Source organism: Labrus mixtus, chromosome 8 (genome assembly GCF_963584025.1).
Source record: "Labrus mixtus chromosome 8, fLabMix1.1, whole genome shotgun sequence".
NCBI lineage: Eukaryota > Metazoa > Chordata > Actinopteri > Labriformes > Labridae > Labrus > Labrus mixtus.
Window position 1 is genome coordinate 15,128,842 of NC_083619.1, and position 18,131 is coordinate 15,146,972.

Genomic DNA, 18,131 nt, shown 5'->3' on the forward strand with positions numbered 1-18,131 from the left:
TATACATTTCCTTCTTTTCAAAGCTGTTCAGTTTTGGTTCTGGCCTGGTTTTGTCTGCAGCCTTTTCCCTCTCTGATCAGTGCAGAGCTGCTAATGGGGTACAGCCATTTAGACGCAAGGTTCTCTCAGCGCTCCTTTCATATGGTGTTGTAAACTGGATTGTAAAACAAATCTTGCCTATAAATCTGTCGGCTGAAACAGTCTAGCTTTCAAACAGAGCTGCAATCCTGTGAGTACATTTCCTGCAGCCCAAAGTGGAATTATTGATGATTATTGAGGCAAAAGACCGTCTTGACAGGAGCATTCTACACGGTAAAAGTATCAAGGGTGTGCTTAGCATGATACATCATGTCAGAACAGGTCATGTATAAATGCACATTTTAGGTACCTAATGAGAGAGGCTTCTTTAAGTGCTTTAAGGGGCATCTGAAAAAAATAAGTGTATGCATATTGTTGTAATTGCAAGACTTTTTGTAAGTATTATTGACAAGGTATATCCAACACAGGAATCTAGTCTTTACATTCTGATTCATGTCAGAGTCTTATCAGGTCAAACTTTTTCCATTTGATTATTTTAATGAATTCCTTGACTGGAGTCAGTGCCAATTTCTAAACTTTTTCCCTAATGAGGACATCAAAAGTGAGCTTAAGTTAAATCAATTTCATTTAAAATTGATAGGCAAATCATGTCACTAAAGCAGCTGTGCTATTGCCATTCTGTAAAACCAGAGTACAGAGTTAATGCTCCATATTTTTAGAGGACTACAAACTGTGGTAAGCACAAGTGTATGGGTGGTGCTTTGACTATAAGCACTTTCATTTCCTTTGATCATATTTTAAAGAATAAGAACAATTTTACAAAAATGTCCTCTCCAATATGTATTTTACTTACTTTTCAACATCTTTATATGCTTCCATATCACTGTTTTGCCCTTGTCCCACACCCGAACATCATATGTTCAACAATGAAAATGTAGTTTTAAATCGTCATCATATGAACGTTGATGTTCTTGTGTTAAGTAGTACTTAAACAATCAAAAAACATGTTAGTATTTAATGTGAGACAATTGTAAATATTAATTTTTACTTAAAATATATCTGTCACACAGTTTAACCGTCATTTCCACCACACTGATGTATTTTCCCTCCAAAAAGTCTGTAAGAGAGATTGGTTGGGCAGTTGCTAAGGAAGTGAACAGTGACAATGGAGCACAAGTCTAATATGGAGGTTATTGTCAGTTTCATGAGCTGCCTTTGAAGAAAAACCAAGGTAAATATTGCTTGAACAGGTATTATTTTTATTATAGGCTACGTCATTTCCAAACACGCTGTCCCTCCATGGAAGTTTGTAGGAGTAAAGATTTTTTAAGTTAAATAAGCATATTTTGGAAGCATTATGGGGTAGATATCAAATCAAAGCTAATATGTAAAGCTAGCTCGCAGTTTTTCACAAAATACTGTAAAAATGTCATTTCCATCACCGTTATTTCCACCACATTTCAGCCACATTTCCTACTGGTGGAAATGACAAGAGTGTGGTGGAAATGACATTTATGCTGTTATACTGACAATATGGAGTGTACAAATAAATAGCATTAAAACTATGTTTACAGATTAATTTAACCTATTTGTATCAACTCACATTTTGCATTTCAACAGAAATATTTAAAATAAACGTGTTTACTGTTTTCAAATTAAGATTTTCTACATCAACGTACATAAATTGTCATTTCCATCACTGCACACATTTTTTGAAAATATTTTTTAAAAATTCGAATTATACATTAAAAACTTTGCCACAATTTGTTAGATGATACTCTACTAAATGTAATATTATAATCTATTCATTTCAAAACATTATTTACATAATCCAAAATTAGAGTAAATAAAGTAACAGTCCGTTACCGGCATGTTTGATGTCCCACCTGGATGTTGATGACTTCCGGTCGGTCTTTCTGCTGTTTTGGACGGACCGGTCAGTTACGGCTTTATGCAGGGGTGGTTGGGGATCGGTGCGGTTAACAAGGGTCAACAAAACGAGGAGAAATTAGACTCTCGGTAACTCCTGAGTTTTCATCTTCATGGAATGTGTCCTTGCTACAGACGTGCTAACATTAGACGCTGGAGACTTTACAGGAAATAACCGGGTTTAGGCGGAGTGTGCGAGCGCGTGAGCCTTCCACCTGTTCGAGTAGTGACCTGCGACAGTCACCGGAACTAGCTTTGAGCTAGCTGCTGACTGTTTATTATTTCTTTAAAAAAAATATTAAATGATAAAATTAAGTATAAGGAATGAAAAATGCCTCTAAGAGGATAGGTGTGCTCTGAGTATTGCGTAAACAATTTCAGCCTCGCTTTAAAAAAAAAAAAAAAATTAGGCTATCATTAAATTAACTTGCCTTGTGCTTGCCTTACATAGGTCTAATATAGTAAAATAAAGTTTGCAGAAAACTGATATATTTATATATTTGGGAAATGCCTTGACTACCTTGAAAAGGGGGACATATGTTATACAAACATTACCTGGTGGTGGTAAAAAAAATAAAAAGTCTAAATGGAGATGGGAAAGTTGTAAGGAACAACTGACTTTTGGGACACAAAAAACATTCCACTAAAAATGAGACAATACTGGAAAAGCCAGGAAACTTATTGAATCTGAAATTTCTTTAATATATCTATTTTGTTTGGAGAAGTTTCTTTCATTTCCGTATGTATTACAGCCAACAGGATGGAAGTTTATTTCATGAATGATTGCAAGACCCCTCCCTTAAAAAAATCTCTAGCTTTGCATGATTCACATGGATCACAAGAAGCTTCAGGTAATACAGGAAAATCAGGAATATTAAGAAACCTTGGACTTTGATACTGCCATGTAACCCAGCTTCTTTTCATTTCCTTTTATATGATTTATACCATGTCAAGCACCTGTGATGACCCTGTTGCTTATCGTTACAAAAGAAACTATTAAAATGTAGTTACAGAAAATGATTCTGCTTTATGCAATCATCTGGGCTACAGGTTGTGCTGTACTCGACTTTTGTTGTCCCAACAGAAGCCAGCTCCACCAGCACTGTGTTGTTGGTGTCATTAATGTAATCCAAATCCTGTCTGGTATGAGGAAAGGAGGATGTGTGTTGTAAGGATGAGGATGAAGGCCTTGTGGCCCTGCAGCATTGATTTCCCCTCTCGCATGAGCTACAGAATCGGACAGCAGCAGGCGTCCCTGAATCCCTAATCAGATCCAATCAATTGCTCTCCTGCTACCAGCATGCTCATTCGTCCTGGGACACACACATGTGGCCAACATGCTCACACAAACACACTAACAAATTAGTTTTCAGATATTCATGAATCTACTCATTCTCACAGTGATATCAGTGATTCAGGTAATCCTGATTCAGGACAAAGAAAATTATGAAAAAAGAGGCAAACAATCACAAAAATATTACAACTTTCAGGGGGATGTGTATTAAGCTAAAGCCTGATGGAAAAAGAAGGAGATGGAGGGAGTGTGAGAGCGAGTTGGAAAGGTACAATGGCACCCAAGGGAGCCCTGGAACATTCTCACCAGTGCTCATCCATCTCCAGGACATGAGAAGCAAGGCTGCATGTAGAATGCCAAACAGAGCCAGCCTGACAGAGAATACTATATGAGGTGCTAGCAACTACATGTGTGATAAACAAGACCCCCCCCCCCCCCCCCCCCCCCCCCCCCCCCCCCCACACACACACACACACACACACACACACACACACACACACACACACACACATACAAAGCTCTTCATCTTAAAGCTTCTCAATCTCACACCTCACACCACACACAAAAGTGTAGACCCCACTGGTCTAATTGGAATGAGGGCTCATGCTAGCAGGGCCACATTTCTCTCAGGCCGGCCATTGTCATGTGGTGATATAGTTAAGCTGCTTTCCTGTCATTAAATGTACAAGAAACATGTTGTTTACAATATTATGCAACTCTAAGTTACCCATAAGGCCTTAGCTGCAGGTTGACTTAAGTGTTGCAGACTCTTGCTTCATATGTTGCACCCAAAGCATTATTATGGTAGAAAAATGGGGTACAGAGAAAGGACTGATAGATGAGATTTATCACACTTGGCAACACTTTCTGCTATGTATGAAGACAAAGGAACATCATGTGATTTGTAGTCCAAAAGCCCAGTCTGAAATATCTTTTTTGGAAAGAGGCTAACAGCATACATTTTTTTTGAGGCCTAAATATTGTAACCAAACCCTATCCAAACTATTTTATTTAGCATTTCCTTGCCATCTCTGTTTAAGTGTATTATAAACAGAAGAAAAACATCATTAAAAAAGTATTTAACATACAGTATATATCTGCAAAATATCTCTTTAATGCTGCAAAAATATGTTTAAGTCAGCTGGGTGTTTGTGGCTCAGTGGTAAAGAAGGTTGTTTCTCAATGAAAAGATTAGAGGGTTGGATCTTAGCTCCTTCAGTCTATGTCCACATTGCAAGAGACTGATTGTGATTATTGTGAGCAGTTGGGTCCTTAACATAGCAGCCTCTGCTATCAGTGTGTGACAATGTTTGTACGAGAATAGACACTTGTGAATGTAAAGACCAATTGGCCTTTTTAGGTCTTAGGAGTCTTTTACAAATGAGCACAACATCATGACAATGTTTAAGACACGTTCTGCAGTACCTTTGTCATAGTTCTTGGCATAAGCAATAAAAACCAACATGGAATACTATTTATGAAATAAATGGTATCAACAATCTCCAGACCGGCATTGGTCTCTTTTCAAAAAGCGTTTCTATCGCGTGGTCAGGGATATACTTTATAACCTTTGCTCTCCTAAGAGTGGTTGGAAACAGGTCCGTGCCAGATGCTGAGTCCTTTGGCTTGTGGTGTAGAGGTTCATGTCTTCCCCTGTTTTTCTTTCATTACAGATAGAATAAATGGGGTTCTTGTGGGATCTGAGATTATTGCGCAGCTGAATAGCTGTTCTGCATTACTGTGTTCTAGGCGCTGTTCATACACATCCAGAATGATTTGCCAGGGGAGCTGTCTTCTGAGTGAAGGACAGCTTTTCCAATCTTAAACTTTTATAACTTTTTGTCCGCATGATGTATTTTTATTTGCATGTCGGTTTTCTTTCCTTTCCTTTTCTGTTTTTTTTTTTAAATAAACTGTCATACAGTATATGGCCCTAAAACAGTTTCTCCATAAATCAGACAGAACATGACAACAACCTCAGGAGAGTACAACATCTCCTTACACGGTTTACCTGCCCTCTGCCAGCAGTACAGTGCATGATGGGAAACAGATCTGACAGGTGAGGCCAATCAGGGAGAAGGAGGAATCAAAAAAAGTTCTTATGTCCCTGATGTACATTTGACCTCTGTCAGTGTTGCCAAGGCTCCTCTTGATGGTCTGTCATGTTCAAAATGTGTTTAATTGCACTCAATTTGTCAGCTCAGGAGCTCATTGAGCATAATGCTAATTGGCCAGGGGTAAGAATTGGCTGTGACGGCTTGTATTAGCCTGTTGAGAAGAAACAGGGAGACTGCATAGGGGGAAATGGATACAGTTGACAGCTGAAACCCAAGGAGAGCTGGGGTCCACAGGAGCCTTAGGTCCCCCTTCGTTTCCCCTTTACCTCACCCGATTGTTTGTCTTCGAAAAACTATTTCCAGTGCCTCCCTCTAGCTTTTGCTCCCTCCTCTTAGCTCAAGCGTGTCACTTTGATCCCCAAGGGCTGAAAGGTAAGACAACCTGCCTCTACACATTCGGGTTTACTTCAGTGAACATCTGTTGGAAAAATGCATGAAGACTCTTTAACACTTTGTGATGCCACTTCAGTGCATCTTTGTGTGAATTAATAGAATCTTCTCTTTGCTAAGGCAGGAAAGATTCAGCGAGTGTGTGTGTGTGTGTGAGAGAAAGAGGACATATATGTGAGGTTTCGGCCAAGCCAGTGGGACAGAAGCGCTGATCTGTGCTACCGTTTAAAATAGCCCAGACAGACAGCTGAGCAGCTGTGACCTCAGGTCCCCCGAATTCTCAGTTACACTCACTGACCACTCTGCTCCTTGCAGGCTGAGTGTGTGTAACTATATAGGATAAAACACTGACTCACATATACATTCAAATGAGCTTTATGTAGCCAACCTAAGATACAAAGCACAGCTGAAAGTTATTTCTCATTGGGCATCTCTGTTTCTTTCCATTATTCCTGTATTTTAAAGTCATCTTTGGCTCAGCCAGGTTATTAAAGGACGACAGACGGCTTTGGTTCTGTCAGGCAGGGACAATGCAGTCCAATTACAGCTCAGGCAAAGAAGACGAGGCACGGTATATCTTCGGACTGGGCACTCTCTTCTCACGTCTGCAGCCAGCCAGACACTCAGTTTCACAGCAACAAGCATGAAATAGACTCCGAGGATCAAATAGAGACGGCGTGCAATTGGAAGTGTAGCTGCGACTGAGGGACAGGGTGTGTGAGTGACATCATCGGCGTGTGTTTGTGACGATTTTTAATGCTCATAAAAGTGTGCGAGCGAGAGAAAGACAGACAAAGAGAGAGCTTGTGGACATTGTATGCTTTAGCCAGGAAAGTGCTGTTAGCTGTGTGCTCACAGTGCTGATGGCTAAAACAGGGGAGGTGTGGTGAGACTTGGAGGGCCACTGTCGCCTGATACATTGCCATCAAATGCTTTTATAATCACTGCATAGGAAAAAAAGACCAGTGCTTCCCTGGAGAGAAATTATAAAGATTACTGCGACATATTTAGCCTTACCTCTATTGTATGTCTTTGTAACCTATTTGGCTTAATCTGTTGATGCTTAACTAATGCACAAACATTGATATTACATTACATACAACTGATTGAAGCCATTACCTCACTCCTTGAAGCCGCATATGTCTGTTTTTAGGAGCAGTAGCTCCCTTCATGCTAGCTTGAGGTTTATATCTGTCCTACAGTAGCTAAAGTAGTTGCACTGCTATGCTAACATTGCAGCTGACAGCGCAGACTAATTCAGGGCAATTATAGCTCATGAATAGGCAAAGTTTCCAGCCAACGGGTCAGCCGCACATCAGCTGAGCGAGCAAAGTTACACTGTCGACGCCGCTGTCATCACCACTGACTGTCTGCTTGTCATGGTGCTTTCCGACGCAAAACCTTTACATCTCTGCTGCCCTCTCACACTACCTCCTGCCTCTATTCCTGGTGCAAACACAGACTGATATGTTTAGCAAGAGGCTTCCCAGATGCAAAAAGAGAAGGTCAGACCAAGACGGCATAACTCAGTCCTCCCACTGCTCACCAACAGTAAAGTATGGTCACAAGCAAGCCACAGTGATCATGGTAAGTCTTGGTTGAAAAGAAAAAGACAACATTTTAGGGAAATATATTTTTGTGCTTTTGCTCAGTGAGGTAAACACAATTACCATGTCTGTGTGCTAACCATGAAGCCTGAGCCATTAGGCCTTAAGCAGCTTAGCATAGCAACAGGAGGCAAGGAAACAGCCAGTCTCATAATGTAAAAAATGACCAGCTGTGAGCTGTGGAAAATAAATACTGTGACTAATTCTTGCTGACCACTGGCTTTGCACAGTGAGTACCTGTAATGTTACATCTCAAACATGGGCAACATGTTGGAGGCAAGGTTGGACTGGCCACCCACAGCCCGAATAAAGAAAGGAGAATCAGCTGATACACAGTAACAATCTGATAACAGTGCAAGCAACAAGCTGATCTACTGTTGATCTATGGCTTGCAGCCCCTACAGACAGATTTCTTTTTTATTTTTATTTTTTTTAGCATAAACTGCTTTATTTAGTTTAGTTTAGATTGATGTTACATCCTCCACTATCATGCCACTGCATTATGCCAGTATCACATTACAGATGACCTTAAATCAGTAGAGCTTGAGTGGTGGAAGAAGAAGAATTTTCCTGTGAAACAAATCTTGTTTATTTCAGTACTAATAGTATATCAGGTATCAGAATGGCACATAGACCGGTTTAAATTTTGATCATGGGATCTCACATTTCAGGCTGTATCAGAGGAATGTTTGATACTGGTGCTGTATCAAGAAAAACCTGTGTGTTAAAGTGTTAATATGTTAAACATCTGATGTGGCTGACATTGTTTAATGAGAGGCTACTGAGACAGGCAACAAAAGCAGAGCACCTTTAATAGAGCCCAGCTACACTGTACCATATACTGATACAGGAGAGAGGAAATGAGACACAAAACAAATGACAAGTGACTTAAAATATGTACATTTATACACATGCAAGGGCAAAGGGCTGTAGGTGATCCAGAGGTGCAATGAACAACAGAACATACACTGAGGGAATCATACCAACTAAACAAATATGGTTACAGAACACACGACTTGACATTTAAACTGCCCAAAAACCTTACATAGCTGACATCATTTATATTATTGACTCACTGCTGAAAATGAATGTATAATTATATTTATTTGCAGGGAGTTAAACAGGTCATCCTTCTTCCACTTCTGGGTAGAGTCAACGGCGACTTTTCAGTTGGCAGAGGAGGAGTTGTCTAGAATAAAGGTGAGTTAATGGAAGAGGTATTTTACTGCACATAGACCCATGTAAGTGTAAAGACCTATTTAGCTTAATACTGTTTGTGTACCTCTTAAGCACTATCAGGTTTAATACTGTATCTGCATAGCATTTAACATGCATTCATCCCCATCCACACAGGTAGTCCAATGTAAGGAAAATCGAACCCTCATCTAGAAAAGGGAGAAAGCATGTACACAGAAGAAGCCATTATAGCAATAAGTTCCAGGGAATGGTTAGCTTAAGAGTCGCTGCAGAGACATTAGAGCTTATTTTCCACAAGAAGTGATAAATCCCCAAATATGGACTTACTCAGAGGCGACTAATAGACTTGATAAAACAACAGATGCACCCAACTTTGTAAAAGTATTCTTCATTTCTTTTGTGTGCTACATTTGAATCTGAATGTGTTGGATTTAGCACCCCAACCTTCTGCTTGTTTTTAAACTTCAGAAACATCATTTGAGTTGTAACTGAAAAAGTCAATACTGTAAATGAGCTTGTGTTGCTTATCGGAGAAGGGCCTCATTCTACCATCACAATTTCGATAACTTGGTAGGTTGTTCATGCATTAATGTGCAATTTAACGAGCGAACACACAAAACTTGATGCACAATAAACATTAGTAAAATAAACAATGTACAGAATTCGTCCCAATGTATTCATATGTCACAGGCTTTCATTGAATGATGTGCATTCCTGCTTTATTTGTTAAAGAAATGGAACCTCTACAGGTTCTTTTTGCATTGTTTTGTTTGGAAGATCAAGCAGACAAGGACAGTCCATTCATAGCTCAGGGAAAAGAGAAAAAAAAATCCTCATTCTGCTCAATCAGTTAAGAGCTTATTGTTGATTCAGAACCCGCACGCACTCCATCAAATCTTTCCACCTATATACAGTTACATACTATACACACCTAGTTTGTCTGCACAATGTGTTCAGCCGTGCAAGTGTGCGCGTGCTCTACCTGTGAACTCATTACATTTTAATCCTTGCCAAGGTACACAGTCATTAGAGTGTATCAAATCTGCTGTTCTGGGCCAGGCACCTGGGCTTGATCTATCAATCTATCATGCATTCCTTAATCCTCCAAAAGAAAATGAGTCCAGTTTTCAAATGAGCTGAATTCTTCTGCCTGGCTGGCAAAGGGGTGCAGTAGCCGTGCTGAAGCTTTCAGCCTGAAAGTTTAAGTCAAAACCAGCAGCAGAAAAAGAAAGCGAGTTGTATTTGTACTGTATGCGAAAAATGTAAATGTAGACATTTTTTTTAAGTGAAATCAGAATAAGCCAGTCCCATTGTGAACCACATAGGCTAGGGCTGCACTGGTGTGTGTGTGTGCGTACACACGAACATTCAGCTCCAAAGCAGCCCAGAAGAAGCAGCAGCAGGCTAATCTTGTCTGTAGATGAGCGTGCATTGGATTAGTTTAAGCAAACACCTACACTGGTGATGCTCCAGGACAAAGAGTTCCTGCTAAAGCCCCCGTCTACAGTCTCCCACAGCGTTGTCCTCTTCTCTTCCACCTCCGTTTTGTTTTTCCCTTGTCTTCTCCATCATTCCATCATTACCATCCACTCATGTGCGCTGAGGACAGGAGTAAGGGTACTACAAGTGATTTGTATATGATATGAGTGTCTGTGTTCATGTATGTGAGTCCTAAGAGGGCTACTTTTGGTGAGTGATGGCTAGAGGAAGCTGGCTTTAAAACAGGGTCCACTGCAAGAAAAGTGCAGCAAAAAGCAGTGCCAAGGTCCAAGGTCGTCCCAAGCTGACAGACGGCGATCCCCCTATCACCCTCACTGAGGGGGGCTTGGACGGGTTCTCGTGTTGGCTGCGACCTCCAGGCTGTCTCCCAATGGGTTTTCCTACACTGGAGACTTCAGTGTGTGCTTTGAGAAAGAGAAACAGGGAGAGAGAGAAGGATTGGGGGGTGGGGGTGAGGGGTGAGGGAGAAAAAAACAGGCATTGATAAATGGTTTGGCTCATCACAGTAATCATGCTAATCTGCTTAAATGTTCTGAGTCCTTAAGCCTTGTAGAATTGTATATTAGAAGCTCATCACTATCCAATCAGGAATCCCATCATCTAAATACAGGCACTTTCAAAAACAATCAGGCATAACTTGATGTATGCTCATGTCTGTTACAGTTAAAGTGAGTTCATATGTGCTGCTTAGGTTGAAGATAACCACAACTTATTTTCAAGAGTGATTTAAAATAGGTCAACAACGTGTTTACAGTGCCACTGTATTACTGTTCAGCTCAAATCTATGTGCTTGCATTGGTGAAATCGAAAGTGTTTCTTTAAGATGACTTCATGTCACTCTTGCTGTTTCTCCCAGTCTTCTTCAAGCTTGATTACTTCCACCCTCATGCAGATTCATCACCCCGCCTCTGAATGCATCTCCTCTCATAAACTCCCAGTGTCTCGGTGTTATCTAAAATTCAAAGGAAATGAATTCCTTCTGCTCCTTTCCCATTCTTCATTCCTCTCTTATTTATGGATCCCAACTGAACCCAACCCAGCCGACCACTTACATCAATGGAGAGGGATGGATAATTACCCTCAAAGCAGCAAAGTGCATCACACACAGTTCAATTCCAGTTAACCTGCACCAAATTAAAGACAAATCAAAGACACGTGTTGTATATATTTTTGTAGCAGTGGGAAGTGGTTAGGGGCTCTAAAGGCCTTGTGTGAGCCTTGAAAGACACAAGTTGAAATCAAGGAGAGCTGATTACTAAGGACACACAAAGAAAGAAAGAGACAGGCATTAGGGTGTTCTGTAACCGTTCATGTGTTTCTAGATAGAGTTCTTGTTTTCTATAATAAGGGGTGGTCCATTTAAGAAGAAGCAGCAAGGGGGAAACAGGAAGTCATGGTCGGAAGGTGCAGTCACATTGCTGGGAGATAAGCTATCGTCCAACTGCCTGTTTCCATCCGCAGACATCTGCATACATCTTACGCCATGTGTAGCATCGTCAGTATGTAATGTAATCTTATATCCTTATGTTCCATTGCAATTTATTATTTGTCATTTAAAAAAAAAAAGTTTTGTGTAGTTTGATGCAAAATGCTACCAAGCAATACATGTGTAAAAATAAGCGAGTTAAAAATAGTAATTTAATTTATAATGACAGTAAGCATATTGTCTGATTAGCTTTTTTGTCTGTTCTCAGTTTCACCCTTTTTGTAGTCAATAAACCTATGGACAAACTCACGACTGTCTCCAGAGTTTTGATGAACGGAAGGTGTTTAACTTACTGCCAAGATATATTCTGTACATGTATTGAGGGGAGCATATAGGGAAAGAATAGTTGAGTAATATCGGTGCCAAAATCCAGTGGCAAAATGTATTTTTGAGATTTTGTTGTTTTGAAAAACTTGCCATGTTTGCAATTGTTTCCACCAGTGTATTTTGATAAACTGATCTTTGTATGAGTCGTTTTCTTATTAAATACAGTGACAGACTCCCTTGTGTGGTCACCTGGCCATCAAGCACCTTGACAGCGAGGGGTTTAATAAGTTTCCAGGCATTACACCCAAGAAACATGTGAAAAGCAATGGTACTCAATGCGAAAGATTTGTACAGCTGAGTAGAATTATTTCTGACTGACATAAAAGCACTTATTTTAAACACTGACTTGAAAGGATACTTTTACTGTCACACTTGGCTCAGTTGAAATGCGCTAAACTAATAATAAATTGTTTTGAATACATTTATATCCACCCATCCCTATTGTGCACTTGGGTTTGTCTGCGTTCATGTGTATGCATGTGTGAGCAGGGCTAGGCCGGGCTCAAGAGAGACAAGTGTTTCCCGTGCCAATGGTTTTTGTTGTTCCAGCAGACAATAGACAAAGACATCATTTATCCCAAATCAGATTGCCGTTATTGTTTCAATGGAAATGGGCTGCATCTCATCAGGGAGATGTCAGAAAACAGCATCTGAATGGGCAAACACAACACTAATACGTCTGCACTGCAGGCTAACAAACTGGCTAATTATAGCAGCAGGTCTTTGCCAGAAAATCTAATTGTTGCATACACAACAGAACCGTCAGCTAGTTTAAGTGTCTTTTCAGAGAAGGGGGGTTTTGGAAGACATGGTGTTGCCTTGTGGTCTTTAAATAGAAATACATATGATGTGTTTAATATTATAAATACATAAAGTCAAAAGGCTAAGAGACAATATGCATTAAAGTAATCATCTATTCCTAGGGAAAGACAGACAAGAGGTTTGATTGAGTACAACAAGCTGGGAGCTGGCAAAAGAAGAAAATATAATTATAAAGAGAAGTGTACATTTAACTCCAAATAACCTGGGAAGATCCGCAAAGTGATTATGAATCCTAACCAGAGAACAATCCACTTTACACAACAATGAATTTGAGAACATGTCTGACGTTGTGTTCATATGCTGCTGTTGTTTCCTTAGAGCCTCGAGAACATTAAATGGATGGAGCGTCGTTGCAGTAGTGCTGTGTTAGATCAGTTTGAAATATTTTCTGCAGAGAAAATATGCTTTATAAATAGATTGAAGCAATCCTTTAAGATGACATTTTTGGCAGTATTATGAACAGATGAACAGCTGTTGTAAAATAAGAACAATAAAACAGTCCAAAACATAGTTCTATCTCTGACAGGTGCAGTTGCATTTTACAACACAGTTAAGGGTTTATGCAAGACTATAAGAAGGCAATGTGTTTGTGTTTGAGAAATTACTTTGACTCAAAATGAAATCTTTAAAAATATATATATTTTGACAGAATTTCAGGAAAAAAGTTCAACATGGGAAATCGCTCTAACTTTTTTATGTTAAGAAAAAACATGAAAATTGGCAAACAAAACAAACACAGAGCTCACTCACGTTTGCCAAGGATCAAATTGTGTTTTGAACCTGGATTAAGTTATTTTAAATAATTTTCAATTTCTAAGCTCTTTTTGTCCATGACATGGAACATGTCTGGTTTAACCTTGTTTGAGAATTAGAGGTGGGCAAAATAAATCCATTCATGTAAAAATCGAGATTCTTCTCTTCTAAGATTTAAAATCGATTCATAACTTCCAAAAATCGATTTTTATTTTTTATTAATTTTTTTTTTTTTTTTTTTGGGGGGGGGGGGGGGGGGGGCGCTAATCAGTCACTCCCTTTAACTTAATAGAATGCCAAATAGAGTAACATGAAATTCAGCCAGTCTCACAGGTGACTGGAGGAGATCTTGAAGTATTAATTCATAAATAGTCTTTGAATCCATGGATCTATGAATCCAGAATCGTTTTGAATCAAAAATCGATTCTGAATCGAATCGTGACCCCAAGAATCAAAATCGAATCGTGAGACACCCAAAGATTCCTCGCCCTATTGAGAATATATAGGCCTACCGCTCTGTCAAACATACACTGTGCTCGATAATATCATAACATACTTTGAAAATGTTATTTATGAACTTTTTACATTTTTCACCATGGCACAGTTTATTATAGCAGTAATAGTAGTATTATTTAAAGTATATGAAATGTTATGTTATTGAAGTAATAGAGAGAAACAGTAACGTGCAGAAAAACAGATTTATCCCAGAAAAAAAACAACAACTTCAGGTATAGTGAGATGAAAAACCAGGAGGGCAGGAGGATAAAGGAATGTAATGTTGTTGTCATAATGAGACAATGTTAGCAGATAAGCTGTGCTTCATAAGCTGGCTCATGTGTAAATCCCACAGATACGGTGGATAAAAAAAAGGAGAACAAGCGAGACAGAAAACAGTCGATGGGATGGAGGGAGGAAGGGAACATTGTCGTAGATGGTAAGAAGAGGAAAACAGTTAGCTTGGCTTTTAGTATGACTATGGAAATAAGTCAACTCGTATCAGTGCAGGTGGAATCAATCAGCTAAGGCAAGTTCAAGGCATTCCAGAGCACATTGACGAGCTGTTCCCCCAACAGTGACATCATGACATGTTTTCCACCGGTACCAATGTGATCTGACTGAGAACAACTTTTTGATCCGGATGAATGATTGATAGAGTACGGGCCAGCTGATTGCATGTTCAGCTGGCCTGCTCGGGCCAGTTAAAATACTGCAATATTTTTTATAACTAGAGCTCAATTAAATAAAAGTTGTAATTTACTCTAGCATCTGACTGGTTCAAGAGTAAATTGGTGACTGTAATTTTTCGAATCAAAAGTAACGTTCCTGGGCCAGCGGTTACAATGGTCGGGCCAGTGATCTTTGAAAACCAGTGGCCTGGAGGTTAATGCTTAATGTCAACCCGTGTATACAAGACAACAAAGCTTCATATCAGGGAAATAGTGTGTAAAATGTATGCATTGACTCATTCTAGCGTACAAATGTTTTGTAGTAGTTTCTATTTATAATAGAACCTGCATAAACAGGATCATGGTAGATGTCGGGGATGGGGAATTGTGTCAGTTTGTACATCTGAGCACCCGACAGTCTTTATTGTTACAAAGAAGGACAGCCCCAGCATGTTGCTTCTTCAACAGGGATGTTCTGTCTTCAGCCACCATGTTGACCTTTGGGCTTGCTAAGTGTGTGAGAAATGGTTCATGATGTCCTTTGCCTCTAATGTCTCTCCAGTTGGGCAGTTTGTATGTTTGGAGGAGCCTCCAATTCCCGCTGGCTAAAGAGCCAAAAAAGCAGCAACAGCTGCTTCTAACAAGCCTGGCCGCAAAACTGAAGAAGAGGAGGACCCAATATTTTAGCCAACAGGAAGTAGGGATGGGAGGTTGGGGGGAGGGAGGGAGAGAGAGAGGAAGTGAGGACTGGGCCACCGTGTCAGATTAAGTCCTGAAACCTATTCAAAGTGAGGATGTGATCTGTTCTCAAACAATCCTCCTTCTGTTGTTACCTAATATAATGCCTCATTCCATCCTTGCATCATAAATGTTGCAGACAAGAACACAGCCACAGAAAGCTCTAGCTGCAGAATTTGAGTCCAATGAGAAATGATGCTCCTGTATACTGGGGCTTAGCAAGTTGTCACACAATATGCTTTTAGGATGAGAAAGTCACTTTTCCGGCCTCAACATTGAGTTCTAGCCAATACAAACAAATACAGCATGTATTCTACTCAATTTAATTATCTTTATCTCGATCAAATTCAAGTGTTATTTAACCCTACACAGATGTCTAAATAGAAGATTTTGACCTGTGTATCATGGGCTTTAAAGGACCTGTGGCAGTTTTCTCTCCTCTGCCTGCTGTGTACTATTATAACAACAGTCCGAAGGTGTTGGTTTGATTTATGGCAACATGGAGTGTGTGTGATGGAGGTCAGAAAGTTGCCTCTCCTCCTGCTCATTCTCACCATCTTCCTCTCTCTACCCTCACACCCCTGCCTTGACCTTGAAGGTCTTCTTCCTGCCACGTAGTCGATGGGAGACGGATGAAGGGATAGCGGGGGCAGGGGGGGTTTTTAAAGCCCGGTCAGGGGGCCTGGGTTCTGACAAGGCCATTTGACCTGCCTCACAGCAATGTTTCATAAAAAGACGAGCCCTTTTGACACACAGACGGATATGAGGCTCCGGTGAAAGTTCAGTCAGGAAGACGTTATTTTGCATGCTAGGCCTGTTGTTTATTTCTTGTACCATTCTGCATTCACTCCTCTCGTGCGTGCTCACTCAAAATTTCCTGATGTCAAAATAAGATATAAGCTATTCTCGTGTGCCAATAACACTGAAAAGACCCTTATTGATGGTCTATTACAGTGGTTCCCAACTTTTTTTGGCTTGGCTTGAATGCACATAAACTCTGGTGACCCCAGACACCCATCACTTACAGCTTTTTGCTAAAATGACTTTGTTTTCAATCATGTAATAGTGTTTCTACTGTGTTAAAAGTAAACGTTCATTTTAGACCACATTTAGGCTGGGTTGACATTTCTGCATCATGGACGACAGAGACTCTTAAGGTTACTTGTTTTGGCATTGGCTACAGCTAACAGTAGCCTGTGTTCAATATATATTTTGTATTGATCTGCCTTCAGTTCAGTTGTGATATATGATTATGTGATTATCTTGTGTCCCATTTAACTCCACATCTCGGACCAGTCTTCACAGTTACATTAGCCTCATCAGATTTGTCAAAACAAGCAGAAGTCACCAACATCTCCTCCAACACCAGTGTCTGGACTTCATGGGCGATAAATCTCAATGCTTCTCAGGGCGCACACCCTCTTAAAAAGCAATATCTTCATGAAGATTCTAAGCACGTAAGGCTTTCTGACAGGGCTTAATTAGCAATCAATCTGTTTTAATAAATACTTACCGTACATCACTTACTCCTCTCCCTTGACTGAAATGCTTTTTGAAACTTTTACTGATACAATATGTGGATGGGCTCCCTACAGTGAGTGCTTGGTCTTAGCATAAATCTGTGTTGTATTTGAGTCAATAAACCTCCAGTCTGAGTCGAGTCTTGAGTGTTCAAGTTTGACTCTGAGCCACTAAAGAAGAATCCGTGTTAAGTTTGAAATACCTGAGAATGTCGAGTCTCAAATCAGGATTCAAATACTACAACACTAGCTTAAGTTCAATACTTTGACAGAAGAATCTTAGTTTATCCACCCTCTATATCAAATCAAACCATATTTGCTGTTTTACCAAATCTTGGCAAATTAATCATACTGTTTTAGAAGCAGTGGCACCAACTCACCATTTTTCTAATATAGTAAAGTCATTAAAAAGTTATTGATACCATTAGTCTGTGTCGTCACCACCAGCTGGGGCAGGCCATTCCCCTATGAATGATTCAACCTGATGTGTGACATATTGCCAGAAACCCGGTATCTGCCATCTATCCCTTTGAAAGAAGACTTTATGTTTCCCAGTTGAAGAAAGACGAAGATGTTGTACAATTTTTCTTTAAAATCCATATTCCGATGAAATGTTAGGTAAGGCTAAGTGCTGGCAACCATTTAGAATTCAAAAATATTTATGGTAACTAGCCTATCCTTAAACAGAAGGAACTAAAAACACATATTAACACAGCCATTGTTACTTAAAAACTTGAATGCATGTTGAGCTGTGACTGAAGCTGAATCCATGGATCACAGGTGTCCTGACATTTTTTTGGTACAGCCGGAGAATGCTAACCCACATGTTTTTTTTTTTTAAGGCTTTTCTTTCACTGTCTCACAGAGAGACATTGACCTTCCAAAGCACCCACACAACGCTTTCTTATCTCTCTTTACACACACTTCCTTACAAAGAAGGGTAAGGTTAGAGGGAGTGGAGAAGGGTAAGGATGCATTCACATAGTTCATTAGTGGCCATCTATCTCCTTGCTTTTTTTGTCCAGAACTCACTCTTTATGTAGTGCCTTGTCAGGCTAGGGCTCCTCTCTGCTGCCCCCGTCAAACTAATCTCCCTATTTCGTATTCAAAGAAACACACTGAATTTGTCCACAGTTCCCTGGGAACTGTCCCTCTGGTTCACAGGCAACCTCTAAAGGGAATCCAACACCGGTACAGGGACTCTGGCAGGCCATTTGAGGGGCTAAAGGGGCAAAAATACTGGGGC

At 40.0% G+C, this 18,131-nt stretch overlaps 1 protein-coding gene across 2 annotated transcripts in view; it reads right to left on the reverse strand.

Moving 5' to 3' along the window:
• Positions 1-8,168: 8,168 nt before the first annotated feature.
• Positions 8,169-18,131, reverse strand: part of LOC132979103 (glypican-5-like) — a 95,892-nt gene continuing 85,929 nt past the window's right edge. For both annotated transcript variants that reach the window (XM_061044622.1, XM_061044621.1), the window contains one exon: positions 8,169-10,477. In XM_061044622.1, the coding sequence (XP_060900605.1) occupies positions 10,290-10,477 (188 nt within the window). In that variant the 3' untranslated portion in view covers positions 8,169-10,289. The remainder of the gene's footprint in view (positions 10,478-18,131) is intronic.